General features: G+C 41.9%; 1 protein-coding gene across 7 annotated transcripts in view; it reads left to right on the top strand.

The window, feature by feature from the left end:
- Nucleotides 1-15115, top strand: part of CEP128 (centrosomal protein 128) — a 300038-nt gene that overhangs the window by 220128 nt on the left and 64795 nt on the right. For all 7 annotated transcript variants that reach the window (XM_061611884.1, XM_061611883.1, XM_061611887.1 and 4 more), the window contains one exon: nt 2144-2193. In XM_061611884.1, the coding sequence (XP_061467868.1) occupies nt 2144-2193 (50 nt within the window). The remainder of the gene's footprint in view (nt 1-2143; nt 2194-15115) is intronic.

Raw genomic sequence — 15115 nt, 5'->3', positions numbered from 1 at the left:
TGGCCTGCTGTAATGTTGGAATTAAGATTTCCTGAAACAAGAGTTGAAAAAGTCTGCTAAAGCTGCTACCTTCATTTACATTTGAGAAATCCTTCAGTTGCAGGATACCTTGCATGTTTTAAAAACATAGCACATGCTAAGAACCTTCTCTTCTGCAGGAGTATGTAGGGATATTTTACGAGGGCCAAACTAGAGTTTAAGTAAGTTGCAGGTGTGGCAGCCCAATCTATATTGAGACTGTGATGTGTCTGTGTATGTCTCTCTGAGCGTAAGGGTTTTTAACCCTTTGCTTCAATCTGGATCAGGGTTCCTGTACTTCCTGTTGCTGCATTTTTTCATTGTATGAAAGGTGTTGTGTCTAGTTTGGCCCTGAATTCAAGGCAATGCTCTTGTTTCATATGTAGAACACGTCCAAGAATCCTTTGCAATGCATGAGTTTCATGGCAGATGGTTATTGAAATGTTAATGTGGAAAGTGTTTCTTGAGGGTAAAAAGTTTGGAAAAGAGTGCCCTGGAAGATGCTCATCTTGTATGTTACCACTTGCAATAGCTTGCAATAGAGGAACTTGCTGGTCGATTCTTCCCAAAGTTGGAGAAGTGACCACAGTTGTGTTGATTGGCATGCCTACAGTTCTAGAAGTTAAGAGAAAGGTTAATCACACATTTGCTCAAAAAGGCTTGTCAGTTTTTATTTGTTAGTAGCAATAACTAGATGAAACCAAGGAGGGCCTTCCATAAACTTGAAGGAAATATTAACATGCTTTGTGACTGTAACAAGCATAGTTATAATCTCCTGTTTGGCTTTATCCAGTTAGTGTTTGAGCAATCTGGGGGCGTTCATCTTGGAAACTTAAACCCCTTGTCTTTAATCCAGCTCATCTGATGATGTAGGCTAGGGATAGAGAACCTGTGGCCCTCCCGATGTTGTTGGACTCTAACTTGCATCATTCCTGACTATGTCCGTGCTGGCTGGGGCTGATAGGGGGTGGGAGTCCAACAAAATGTAGCAGGCATCATGTTGGCTCTGGATGTAGACAGTGGCCTGCTCTATTTACAAACAGTTTCTAAGCTACTGCATTCTGACTTGCCACCTTGGGCTCCTTCTGGGAGGAAGGGCGGGATAGAAGCATTATTATTGTTGTTGTTGTTGTTGTTGTTGTTGTTGTTGTTAATGTTAATGTCAATGTCAATGTCAATGTCAATAATAATATTTGTTTCTCACTGGACAAATTACATAGATTTAAATATTTAGCAGGGTGTGTAATGTACATTTGAATCCTTTTGTGATTAAATATATGCTTATACACAGCCTCTGGAATTGGTGGATTAAAATAATCTAAATCAATAATATGCTTTGTTTCTTCCTGGTTAGCCAGGATACTTTCAACAACCTACATTTAGCTTTCTACCTATAATTCAAATAATTTTGAAGAAAATTATAAGTCTTGTGATTTTTGTTTTTACCCCAGAATGAGGTATTTTACAAATACTTTTGCAGTGTCTGTGACCCTCCCTCTTTAATTTATCAGCACCCTCTTCTTCCCCTCCCCTGCAGCTTGATGTCTCTACAGTGCCCGCTCTTGTTGCCTGCTCCACAATATCTGATCAGCCAGGAGAGTCATTTTTATATCATGGAAAAGAGCACCTTGCAGTGGAACAGTTTTGCTGTGTCTTTGGCCTTAAGGAGCCAGGAGAAATGATGCCCACAGCCTCCATAGAACAACACTATTGCTTCTCCACCTTAAGAAAGAGCACTACAATGTGTTTCAGCTGTTGAGGTGGCATGGTATGAGATGGGGAAAGACCTCCCAGCTGGACACAGCCCTAGCTTTTAAAGGTGCAGACCAGTAGTAGGGAAGGTCCAAGTGCAATTTGTGAATAAGTGAGTTGTTCAGAATCAGTTGATGACTAAGTAAATGGCAAATTGCACATCTGACTTTTAAGTACCTCTACTTTGGAATAACAAGAGTTAGACCAAAACTTTTGCTTTCCTGTGAGATCATGATGCCTATTTTCTGATTGCCTTTAGTTTGGGAATAACTCGGTTTTGGCAGCATTTATGTACCTGACCATTTGCATCAATTCATGAGGCGCATTATTATCTCTGTCTTGAAATATTTTGTATTTTTTTATATATATACAGATCTACTGGAGAAGACTCTCAGGAAGGAGGAAGACATAGGTGCTCTGCAGGTATTTTCATTTATTAGATAATAGTAGCCTACCAACAGGAGAAATGTGATGTAGCATATCCTCTACAAGTAGATGGTTCCAGATTCAGTCCCTGATATTGGTAATTAAAACCATGATGGACCAAGGATGGAAAGACCCCAGCGTGAGACCCTGAATAGATGGTGCCTGTTAGGAGAGACCGGTCTGGGCTGATGGACTCGTTATGTGGCATGTTCCCATATTCTACCTATTAACCTTGGCAGATTAAATATGTTTTCATAATTATGACTGCCCAGAATTGTCTCTTTCATGAGCCACATGTGGTTTGACAATGATGGCTCAGCATTTAGATTGCATGGGTGTTGGTTGCTGATTGCCAGCCAATAATTAGATAATATAGCCAACTTAAGCAGCTTGTAGCATTTCCCAAGTGTTTTCAGAATTTGCTGTTTGTCTGATCTACACACTTTGCAGCCACAACTGAAACTCAAACCATGTATTTCAAAGGCCTGTGGACAGCAGATGTAGCCCATCAGCAGAAAGAGGTCTTCTCCCATACAATCAAAGCTGTATTTAGTGTGCCTATTTTTGAAGTTCATGTTTTTAAATTGGCTATTTCGTGTTAATGATACATATTTATATGTGGAAAGTAGAAAAAGAAAAAAATGTAATATATTTAAAAAGGAAAGAAAAGAAGTAGTACTGATACTGTTTCATACTGGTAGGAATGTATAAATATGTTATTGCAGAATGTCCATCAGATTTATGTGGACCATATGTTGCAGGAGGAAACTGGGCATTAGTGTGTTTGTTTGTGAATTTGATATTGTTTGCTTGGCTCTCCGCTTCATGATTGTTCTGAATTCTCAATCTCTTCTCTAAAGTGATGACATCTTTCCATTTTGCATCATCCACATATATGTTTACTGCTCACTCATTTATATAATACAAATTTTGAACAATACCAGAAACTATGGGATTTCTCTTTCTGATTTGACCTTGCATGCTAAAATAAAATCTATATGAAGAAATTCTAGCAGAACTTTGTTTTTCCCCCGTGCAAAAGATGTGTCTAGATTTTAGCAGTTTTCCACCTTTTCAGTTCTGAGACCCACACCTGACCCTCGACCCGCTATTTGGAGCCCACTTTATTTTTTACTGTTCACATCCATCTCTTTCATATGCTGGTCTAGTGTAATATCGAAGAGATGGAGTTGCAAATTGGAAGTTCCCAAGTTGAATCTTAACTCTGCTTGAACTTGATGACCTTACTTTTTTGAAGATGCAGTTTTGGGCTGTCAGAAATTTTTGCTGAAGTCCACACATATGAATTCCATTTTAGTAAACCAGCTTTAGTTTGGCAGGATTTGTCAAAGCCATGTGCACTATGAATAATTCCATTGCCCTTTGTAATTCCCATTCTTTCTTTCTTCCATTTTAAAGTTCCTATATTTGCTCTTCTGTAGTCTGGCTAATTTTTAGAATCCATGTGTAATGGAGGATCAGGATTATATTGGTTCACCCCCCATGGCATGGCACCTGCCTGCCATGCAATTTCACTTGTGTCAATCTCTTGAGACCACATCAGTTTGCTATGGATCCTTAAATAGTAGAGACTTGCCAAGGTGTCATACTTTCAAATTGTTGTCTGAATTCATCCATACCTATTAATGTGCATTAATTCAGAGTATCTGGACATTTTTTTTAAAAAAAACTCCCTTGTTCTTCTGAATCCTTTTCCATTCCCTTATTTTTGTCAGTGTTGCTAAATTTCTGAATATAGCTTTGTTCTTTACATACAGAAGGAAAGGATTGAGTAGCTTATTTTATTTATTATTATTTATTTATTTATTTTATTTGTATCCTGCCCTTTCTCCCAGCAGGAGCCCAGGGTGGCAAACAAAGCACTAAAACACTTTAAAACGTCATAAAAACAGATCTTAAAATACATTAAAACAAAATAGCATGAAAAACATTTTAAAAAACAACCTTAAAAAAGGGTTAAAAACATTAAACAATTCTGACACAGATGCAGACTGGGATAGGTCTCAACTTAAAAGCCTTGTTGAAAGAGGAAAGTCTTCAAAAGGCACCGAAAAGATAGCAGAGATGGTGCCTGCCTAATATTCAAAGGGAGGGAATTCCACAGGGTAGGTGCCGCTATGCTAAAGGTTCGTTTCCTATATTGTGCAGAACAGACCTCCTGATAAGATGGTATCTGGGGGAGCCCTCAACTGCAGAGCGAGGTTATCGACTGGACATATAAGGGGTAAGATGGTCTTTCAGGTATCCTGGTCCCGAGCTGTATAGGGCTTTGTGTGCCAAAACTAGAACCTTGAACTTGGCCGAGTAGCAAATGGACAGCCAGTGCAGTTCTTTCAGCAGTGGGGTGACATGTTGGCGATATCCTGCTCCAGTGAGCAGTCTCGCCGCTGCATTTTGCACCAACCTCAAGGGCAGCCCCACATAGAGCACACTACAGTAATCCAGCCTAGAGGTTACCAGTGTGTGGACAACAGTGGTCAGGCTATCCCGGTCCAGAAACGGCCGCAGATGTCTCACCAACCGAAGCTGGTAAAAGGTATTCCTAGCCACGGAGGTCACCTGGGCCTCTAGCGACAAAGATAGATCCAGGAGCACCCCCAGGCTACAGACCTGCTCTTTCAAGGGGAGTACGACCTCATCCAAAGCAGGCAAATGACCAATTATCTGTACTCTGGAACCACCAACCCACAGCGCCTTCGTCTTGCTAGGATTCAGATTCACTTTATTGGCCCTCATCCAGCCCACCACCGAGTCCAGGCAGCGGTCCAGGGCTTGCATGGCCTCTCCTGATTCAGATGTTACGGAGAAATAGAGCTGGGTATCATCAGCATACTGCTGAACCTCGCCCCAAAGCTCCTGATGACTGCAATCAAGTGCTTCATCTGTTAAACAGCATGGGGGACAAGATGGTACCATGCGGCACCCCACAGCACAGCTGCCAGGGGGCCAAAAGGTAGTCACCCAATGCTATTCTCTGAGAACGACCCTGGAGATAGGATCGGAACCACTGTAAAACAGTTCCTCCAATACCCATCTCACCAAGTCGGCCCAGAAGGATATCATGGTCGATGGTATCAAAAGCCGCTGAGAGATCAAGTAAGAACAACCGGGTTGCACTCCCCCTGTCCTTCTCCCGATAAAGGTCATCCATCAGGGCGACCAAGCCCGATTCAGTCCCATAACCAGGCCTGAACCCAGACTGGGATGGGTCAAGATAATCTGTTTCATCCAAGAGTACTTGTAGTTGCTGAGCCACAACCCGCTCAATCACCTTCCCTAAGAAGGGGGTATTTGCAACCGGTCGGTAGTTGTGACAAACCAATGGGTCCAGGGTGGGCTTTTACAGGAGCTGTCGAATCACCACCTCTTTCAAGGAACCTCTTGCAGTGATGTGTTGACCACACCCTGGATCCACTCGGTCAGACCCCCTCAGCAAGCTTTAATAAGCCAAGAAGGGCAAGGGTCGAGAGGACACGTTGCTGGCCGCATCATCACAAGCACCTTGTCCACATCATCAGGCCGCATCAACTCAAACTGTTCCCAAGAAGTTGCAGCAGATGTTGCACTGGGCACCTCATTGGGCACTACAGTAGATGTGGATGGGGCATCAAGACTGCTACGGAGGCGAGCAACTTTACCCTCAAAGTGCCTTGCAAACAGTGGACCTCCGAAGGGTCTAAGACTCCATTTCCTGGAGTTGATGTCAACAGACCCCTGACAATACAGAAAAGCTCCACCGGACAGCTACTTGAGGATGCGATGGAGGCAGAGAAGTGGGCCTTCTTTGTCGTCCTCAGCTCCACACAGTAGGCATGGTTATGATGTTTTATTTGTGCCCGATCAGCCTCACAGCACGTCTTTCGCCACTTGTGCTCTAGCCGTCGTCCACCCTGTTTCATTGCCCTTTGCTCACTGGTGTACCAAGGTGCAAGCCGGGCTCCACAGTGCCGGAGACAGCACTCAGGGGCAACCGTGTCGAGAGCCCGACGTGCCTCGCTGTTCCACAGCGTGACAAGGGCTTCAGCAGGGTCACCTGCTCTATCTACTGGGAACTCCCCCAGGGCATTCAGGAATCCAGTGGATTCCATTAGGCTCCGGGAGTGGACCATCTTAATCTGTCTACCACCCCTGCAAAGAAGGATCGGAGCCGTAAGTAAACTTCACCAGGAAGTGATCTGACCATGACAATGGGGTGACATCCACCACCCCCTATCTCCAGACCACCCCTTCCCTCATCTGGAGCAAAAACCAAGTCGAGGGTGTGCCCTGCCCTATGTGTTGGGCCTGTAACAAGTTGAGACAGCCCCATGGTCGTCATGGAGGCCATGAAGTCCCGAGCTGGAACACTAGAGGCATTGAAATCACCCAGCACTATTGTACTGGGCTCCTCCAGTGCCACAGCTGAGATGACCTTCACCAGCTCGGTCAGAGAAGCTGCTGGGCAACAGGGTGGACAGTACACCAGCAGCAGCCCTAGTTTACTGTCTCCTCGGCCCAACACCAGGTGCAGGCCCTCACAGCCAGCTCCAAGACAGAGTGGTTTCCTGATGATAGAGATGGAAGTTCTGTAGACCACAGCAACTCCTTCTCGCCGTCTCTGCAGCCTGTGCTGCTGCTGCAACGAGTATCCAGGTGGGCAAAGCTGGGTCAGATCAACCCCTCCAAGCTCACCCACCCAAGTCTCGGTAATGCACACCAAATTTTGTGCAGTTTTCATGCAGATCTTTAACGTAACTCTGACATGGATCACAGATGCCGGAGTTAAGGGATGCCAGATTTCAGAAGATGTTCCTGCATTTAGGGGAGGGAATAAATGTAAAAAGGGGCCAAAAATATCATAACAGTAGGAAATATACTGCTGATATATGAAGAAGGGAGATAAATTTTCGAGTCCCAGCAATGGTTGCACAGATCTGAAGTCTATAGAAAGTCCCCCCTCATTTCCAAAAATAAAAATAAAAATAAAATGAATGCATTCACCCCAGAGATTAAGAGATTCCTTGGTCTATCTTGTTCTCCATTTCTTACTTTAAAATATTCTATTCCCCCTTTAATTGCTGCATTTCATTCAAGCTATGGCACCTGTTACTTTTGGAACTATTGTTGCGTAAAAGGTTTATGGATTACTATATATGTTAGGGTTATTATATATGTTAGGAGTAGATTGTCCTAGGTGCTCTGAAGGTGCTTTCAGGCCAGACTGTGAGAGCAGCTTCACACCGCTGCTCAGCACTGGGCTGGAAGAAGTTGTCAGGTTGCTGCTCATATGACATCTTCTGTGGATTTTCACACATCCATATGAGGGAAAGAATCTGCTCTCCTGGTCATCTTCATGATGGAATAGGAAACTGAGAAAATCACCAGCGTGGTGCAGAGACTGGGATGGTAGTGTTTAAATGACAGAAAATAATTTTTGAAATTCCTATTCAACAGTAACATTTTCCAGGAAAATTTGGGCACTTCTCTCTCAAGTACTGTACACACACACACACACACCCCTCTCACAGGAGTGTATGAGGCTGAAAAAAAGAGCTCTTTGGGACATTTGCAGGAAAGAAGGGCAGTATAAAAATGCAATAATTTAAATATGTTTGGGGGCAATAGGAAGGAATAGTTCATCTCTCTGAACTGTCCAAATGTCATTGGTGATGGCTGCATCAACTTTACTTAGCTAAAGATATGCAGTGGCAGCCAGCAAGTTGTGCTGGAACCAATCCCTGGCCACCATCACTGAGCAACAGCTGAGGGAAGGGTGGGCACCACATCCTTACCAGTGCAGAGCCAAACTAAGGGGCAGCTGCGGACTGACTGGACTGACTGAAGATCACTCCAGGCCAATGATGCCAGTCGTCATTGTATGACACTACTAGCCAGTCAGCCATGCTTTACAGTGCTAACCCAACTGCCTTTGCTACGTCCTTCTACTACATCATGCTAATGAAGGCCCCCTTTCCCTTGGTTGCCACTCAGCAGCAGTGGCTCAGTGCTACATTCTGTCCCCATCTCACCAACTGCTGAAAAAAGGTAAATTTGAACCAAACACCAAGGAGAAAATATTTTTGGTCTAGGTCTGTAGGCTCTTGAAAGTTAAATGTTCATTAATTATCATTTGCAACCAGAGCTGGACAAAAGTTATGGGGAAAGTATTCTGTGAAAAGAACAATCTTACATTGTCGAAGAGGCCAAATGAATACCCTAATAAGTCTTTTAATCTCTGCTTCACTGATTGTAGACAGGATAAAATTAGCTTTGTGCTGTAATCTTTAAGGCTTGCCCTGCTGCCAAAGGGTAAGCAGGGTCTTCAGCCAATTAGGCTAGCTGTTCTCAATTTACAGCACTGTTACGGTCTCAAGATAACAAGAGAACTGAACCTAGTAAAACATAGTTTCACTTAAGTTTCAGTGATCATTAAGTTTTATCACTTTGTTTTACCAGAAAAGTGCAACTTAATTTTAAACTCAAATTTATAGCAAAATAAAGCCTGCAAATAGGATGCTCTGAGAATAATTTATGTGTCTGTGAAAATATTGAAGTTTGGCAACTGACTGGGTTTGTGCTCACTACATAAAACAAAAAACAAATCGTTAGTGGTGCTTTAATTCATCGAGATAATAAGAGCAGAGTGTCTCCGTGGACAGAAACAGAACATTCTTTACACAAAAGAAATAAAGCACAGGTTTCCAATGTTTATCTACAGCACCTCTCCCCAGCTCAAGATAAGAGGCAAACATGCAAGAAAGCTGAAAGGACTGCTTCCAGGAAAGCCACACCCCCTTGTGCAGCTTCCCAACTTGTCTTCTTCCTCAGCTGAAGGAGAAATTGTTCTTCTGATTTTAATTATACTTTCATTTTGTTATTTTCATATGCTATCACATTATACCAGATCAATCATATTTGGCTCGTGGTCAGAGAACACACAGAACATTTGAAAGATTTGGCCCAGGGGTAAAGTACTTGCTCTGTAAGCAGAAGGTTCCAAGGTCAATTCCCAGCATTTCCAGTTAGATGGTTATGTCACAGGTTATGGGTTAGACCCTCTGCTGGAGGCTCTGGAGAGCTGCTGCCAGTCAGAACTAACAATACTGAACTAGAATGACCAATGGTTTGGCTCTGTATAAGGCAGCTTTGTATGCCCACATTAGTAGTTCAGATCAGGAAATAGTTTGATGCTTTTTGTAATAGTCTTGACACTGGCAATTGTGGCCAATGGAGTTTGATGGTAGTGCAGCAGAGAGCAAGGCCATAAAGAAACTACTGTCAGGCTGCAATCCTCTACACAGTTTCCTGGGAGTAAGTCCAATTGAACTCAATGTATTGGATACCACTGTCACATAGTTATTGAAGTTTTTCACAGTGGTAGTATCTTTGCCTCGGGTAAGTCAGGTGAATGCACTAAGCAATTGATAATTTTCACTGGATCTGTCCATCCCTATAGGCTGCTGAGGTCAGTGATTAGTCTTCTATAACATCTCACTACTTTTATAATAATAATAATAATCTCACTACTTTTATACTTTCAGGTAAATTCTAAATAGACTTCCTCAGAGAAAGGTTACGTATAAGTATGTTCTATGCTTAAACTGAAGGTTTTGGTAGAATCAGAAATGGCTTCTTTACTAAAACTTTGGGAAGAAGACTTTGAGTAGTTTTGTGATTGGGCAAAGAGGGCCTGTTTCAGCACCTGCTAAATGAAATAAAAGATTGAGTTCAAATAGCAATTTATCAAGCTCTTTATCTACATTATAGAGTCTGGTTGATTTCCATGGGCTCCATTAAAGTGGACCATGTGTCATAATGCTGCTTATGCTCTCCATAGGGGACATCAATTAGTGTATTTTAAAGGATATATGTTTTAATTCTTCTGGCCTTTGATAATCAATATTTTTAAAGCAGTGGGTAGGCCAAGATGTTAAATCTAATGTTGGCTATAGAGGAACTGTTGCATCCCCTTCCCATTTTCTCTGTCACTGCACTTCCACTATCTAATACATACCTCCACGGTGTTAATATGTAATGATGGGCAGATTCCCCTTAGCTGAATTTGGAATCAGCTCCATATTTTGTTAAGGTCTCTTTGCAAGCACTTGGAAAAATCTCGTCTGTTTTCCAAGAATTCTCTCCTAGTTTGTAATAATGGTGCAATCTTTTCACCTCTTTCTTTAACTTATGTTGCTAAAAAGCACCTCTGTTTTTCAGGTAATTTTTAGCTGCCCCATCAACATTCCATCTGTTTTGGGTGCTAATGGGCAGCTCATACAGAGACAAAAACCCTGAAATCTTGAACCACTGTGCCAGTAGTTCAGAAGAGACTGCATAGTTTCCTGAAGCCTTAGGGGGCTTTTGCAGAGTTCTGTCTGAGCCATCATTAGTGTTTAGCACTTTGATGAAAAATACATGAATTTTTTAGTGGGAGTTGAAAACTCACCACATATGTACAAAATTCCAGTTTACATTCTGAGCCAGAGAAGAACTCCTAGGAAAAATGAAGCTTGATTGGTAATACATTCAGACATTAAAAGGCGGACAAATTTGTATTCCAAACCATGTAATTAGCAGTACTGACATCACTATTCATATTGTGCACTGAAGGAACTTCTTCTAGCTCTACTGCTGCCACTGTAGCAATCAGGGAGGGGAAGGCTTAGACAAGGGTGGCATTTGTTCACAGTCCAGCTTGTGGTGATCTATAGGCAACCAGTTACTAAGCAATGCTTTTGAAGAATTATACTTTATATCTTTTGGCATACATAATACAAACAGAGGAAAACTGGATGTTTAACCCCACTGCCAAATTTATAGCCGTTGGATGAGTTACTTTAATGTAACGGAATGATAAGGAATATTCAAAGTACTAGGGGAAAGTCTCGGTAACTAACAGAACAGACAAATTGTGCAGGGTCTAGAAGGGGAATGAAAAAATTCACAGCTGGAGAGGAGAAGGATGGTGTTGCTGGATCTGCCATGTAAGCTGGAAATCTGAGGGTCTATCTGAGGGAAAGGGGGCATTTTGGGGCAGGCAAAGGAAGAAAGGTGGAGTCAGAGTAGGCAGTGCTTTAAATAAGCAGTGATCTAAGGAAAGGATGATTAGAAACGCAAGAATGTAAGAACCAAACAGAATGCAAGCTGGGAATAAGCTTCACACAGAGTCTAAAGACAGGAGGGTCATTGTGTTGTTATGAGGACAAGAGCAGACACATTGGAGAGCTTTGAATTTTGGGGAAATATGGGTCAGAGAACCAAGATGGCTGCAAAATCAATGAGGCAATACTAGAGTGGGGGTGAAGACTGAATCTGAACTAACCAGTCACATCTTTGACCTGAAGTTTCTAGTTTGAATTAAATTAGAATAGCACAGGGCACATTTTGAGCCTGATCATTCATTCACTATATAGCATGGCACCTATTGAAGACAACAGCCCCATTTACATGAAGCAGTTTCCCACAGAGTTACAAAGACTTTAATCATGCCACAGCGACCTCTCTCTTGCAGGAGCCTGTGCTAAAGTGGCTAAAATTGCCACAACCACGTGGGGGCTGAATCACATCAATGGCTTGTCATGCAGAGCTGCTGATATTTACTTGTGTCCATAGAATAGTAGAGTTGAAATGGACCTATAAGGCCATCAAGTCCAAACCCTTCCTGATTGCAGGAATCAAAACTGCTGATGGCTTGCAGACCACAGTTTGAGAACCGCTATTCTAAACTCACTGGCAACTGCTCTCCAAGATTTCAGGCAGGGGTCTCTCTTAGCCTAGCTGCAGATGCCAGGGTTTAAACCTTGGACCTTTTGCATGCAAGGCAGCTGCTCTACCATTGAGCTATGGACTTTCCCCTCTATGCTATAAGACATATATGTGATTTAGGCTTTAAGACTGTGTGCCTAGAAAAACATTTTTGTGCTGTTCTCAGAAATATTACATATAAAACATTCAGGTCCACAGAAAAAAAATTGGTGGGCTATTACTGATGATAACATTTTCTCCAGAAAGTTCAGTCCTATGCCAACTATGGAAAAGGGAAAATGGTTGTGTTATGTCTAGTCTAGAATGTTTATATTGAGATGTGGCTTGTGAACATGTTGTATAATGAAACTGCTGGTGTTTATCAAAAGCAAAGAAATCTGGATTGATTCCTTTGTGCTCAGCTTTAAAGAAGGATTTGTTTCAAATGCTATGAGGTTTTCTAAAGTCCTGCCGAGGCCAGCAGAGGGAGCTTCAGCTCCCTTCTTGATCCCACAAACCCTGCATGAAAAGAGGGACAAGACTTATTTTTAAATACTTAGTATAACCACTTGGTTATTTTAAATGTGCCATATCTTTTATTGCCGTTTGTCCATACCAATATTAGGCAAGGCACAATTTTAAGGCTTTAAAAAAAGTCTCCCTACTCTCTGCTATGAACACACTGTGCCATAGTTAGTACATGCAAAGATGAACAACTTAGGGTGACAACTTGCCCAAGAGCCTAGCAAAATCCATAGGAAAATAAACCTTCAACTTGTGTCTAACAAATTCAATTCAAACTCTCCAGTTTTGTCCACCACTCTACCCTGCCCCAATTTAGTCTCTTATTTTGGGCTCATTCCATTTTAACAGAGGCATCCAAGAATGCACCAACAAATAGTCTGTATTTTTTTTTTAATTACCATGCTACAACAAATATTTTGCAATATTTTGATTTCCCCTTCTTACCAACAGTGTGTTTTCCATTTGGGAAATGATTTTGGCCCTGGGGGAAATTCACAGGGTAGCAAATGTTCCTAGTTTCCTTAATTCCAAGAGTCATTAAATACTTAGGCTGAGAGAGAAACTGCAGAGGCCGAGCTTTGAAGTAGGTTCAGATGCAAAATCAGACTGCCCTACTTCTGAATCAAAGACTCTGTGCTGAGTATGCAGTGCGCCACATAAGGGATCAGGTTATCACCATAAATTATTATGCCTATTGATCTGGAATGTTTGTTTGTACAGATCTCTATCCCGCTGTATTCCCAAGACTTTGGTAGCTTACTTAAATATTTACTTGTTTATGTTTCAGGACAAAAGAGCAAAGAAATGGGGGGTTTGTTCATAAATAGCCCTAAATTATCCAGCCCCCTCTGACAGTTAGCAGAGAGAGGCTGGCAGTTTTGCTGAGGAAGAGGGAGGGGGCACAATTCCTGACAACCTTTGGGCTTCTGGCTAGCAGCTGTGGCCAGAAGGTTTCCCCTCCTCACTCTTACATGGGGATGGTCTTTCTGTGAAGCAGTTGGCTCTAGGCGGCAGATTCAAAAGAGGCTCTCACCCCCATCTCTGTAGGGTAGAGGAAATATATTTTTGACTTCTCAGTTCAAGAGCAAAAATGTCCCAAAAGCTGGTTTGCACATTCAGATTAATCATGTGCTTCAGCCCTGTTGGGACTTATCACTTTTCAGAATGAGGTGGGGTATTGCATGTGCAAATGATCGCCTGTATAATAAAAACTCTCTATGTTAAGGAAGCTAGTCCTTGAAAGGTTCTAGCCCTGTCCTGATGTGTTAATCTTCTTGGGCAGGAAGTTTTATACATGTGAAAACATGCAGTCCTGTAATCCCCCACCTGAAATCTGAAGCTGTACAATCCCAACAGGACTGTATTATGTAATTATCCTGGATGTATAAATGGGTGTTAGGGCCAGCACTGCTCTTGTAGTCATTAGGCAACTGCCTGTTGTATGAGTTGCTATATAAACAGATGGTAAGAGGCAAGTCAGTAGGCATATTAGACAGAGCAGGTGTTATTGTTATGACTTCACCACTTAGGAACTGAAATTAACACAAAAATGATTTGCTGAAGAACATGCATGTTTCTAGCAAATCTAGAAAATGAACCAAACCGTGCAAGTGTTCTACCTTAGTATATTTCCTACAGGACCTTCTTTATTTCTTAGGATAAAATCTGTTCCTTTAGATTTTGTTTTTTTTGTCTGCTACAAAACAGTTTATAAAACTGAAAGACAGAACATTATGTAGATATTTATTTAAAGCATTTTTACTTTAATTTTTACCCTGCTTTTTAGCAGGTTCTGTTGACATCTGTGGGAATCTTCCATGCATGGGGGCTGTTCCTTTGCACTTCTGCGCTGGGTCCATAAAATGTTTGTGTGATACTGAGTGAATAAAAGATCTGAAGTCTCCCATATAGAATATGGGTCATCAAGCTTATTGGCATCCATCCATGTTCTTTGACAAGAAATTGTCTGCTACTAGCACTCTTAGTAATTTGGTGTCAGAACAAATTAAACCAGAACTAGCACTAGAAGCTAAAATGATGAAACTGAGGTTATCATACTTTGGACACATCACGAGAAGACATGATTCACTAGAAAAGACAATAATGCTGGGAAAAACAGAAGGGAGTAGAAAAAGGGGAAGGCCAAACAAGAGATGGATTGACTCCATAAAGGAAGCCACAGACCTGAACGTACAAGATCTGAACAGGGTGGTTCATGACAGATGCTCTTGGAAGTCACTGATTCATAGGGTCGCCATAAGTCGTAATCGACTTGAAGGCACATAACAACAACAAAGCACTCTTAGGCTACTATTGGCACAGTTATATAGTATGTTGAATTTATAATCCTTTCCCAGCTTGCAGTTGTCCCCAAGCAATTTTATCATCTCACATTTGAAAGCCAAGTACTGTTCATTTAGCCACTTCCTACTGAGGCAAGTTTCTTTGTGCTCTGTTTCTATGCTTTTTTATTTCCATTCCATTCTTTCCATTTCCATTTTGAACGGTAGCATCTAAGTATTTCTTATAGTGCAATCCTAAGCATGTTTACTACCTGGAAAGTGTGTTTCAGGGTTGCAGCTTTAGATAACCTTATTTGCAGAAATATCACTCCCTCCTAACAGCAAACTCAAGTGGTGAATGCCAGAAA

The sequence above is a fragment of the Rhineura floridana genome, chromosome 2, assembly GCF_030035675.1.
Source record: "Rhineura floridana isolate rRhiFlo1 chromosome 2, rRhiFlo1.hap2, whole genome shotgun sequence".
Taxonomy (NCBI): Eukaryota; Metazoa; Chordata; class Lepidosauria; order Squamata; family Rhineuridae; genus Rhineura; species Rhineura floridana.
Note: the sequence above shows the minus strand (reverse complement) of the source record. Positions and strands in the feature narration are given on the sequence as shown.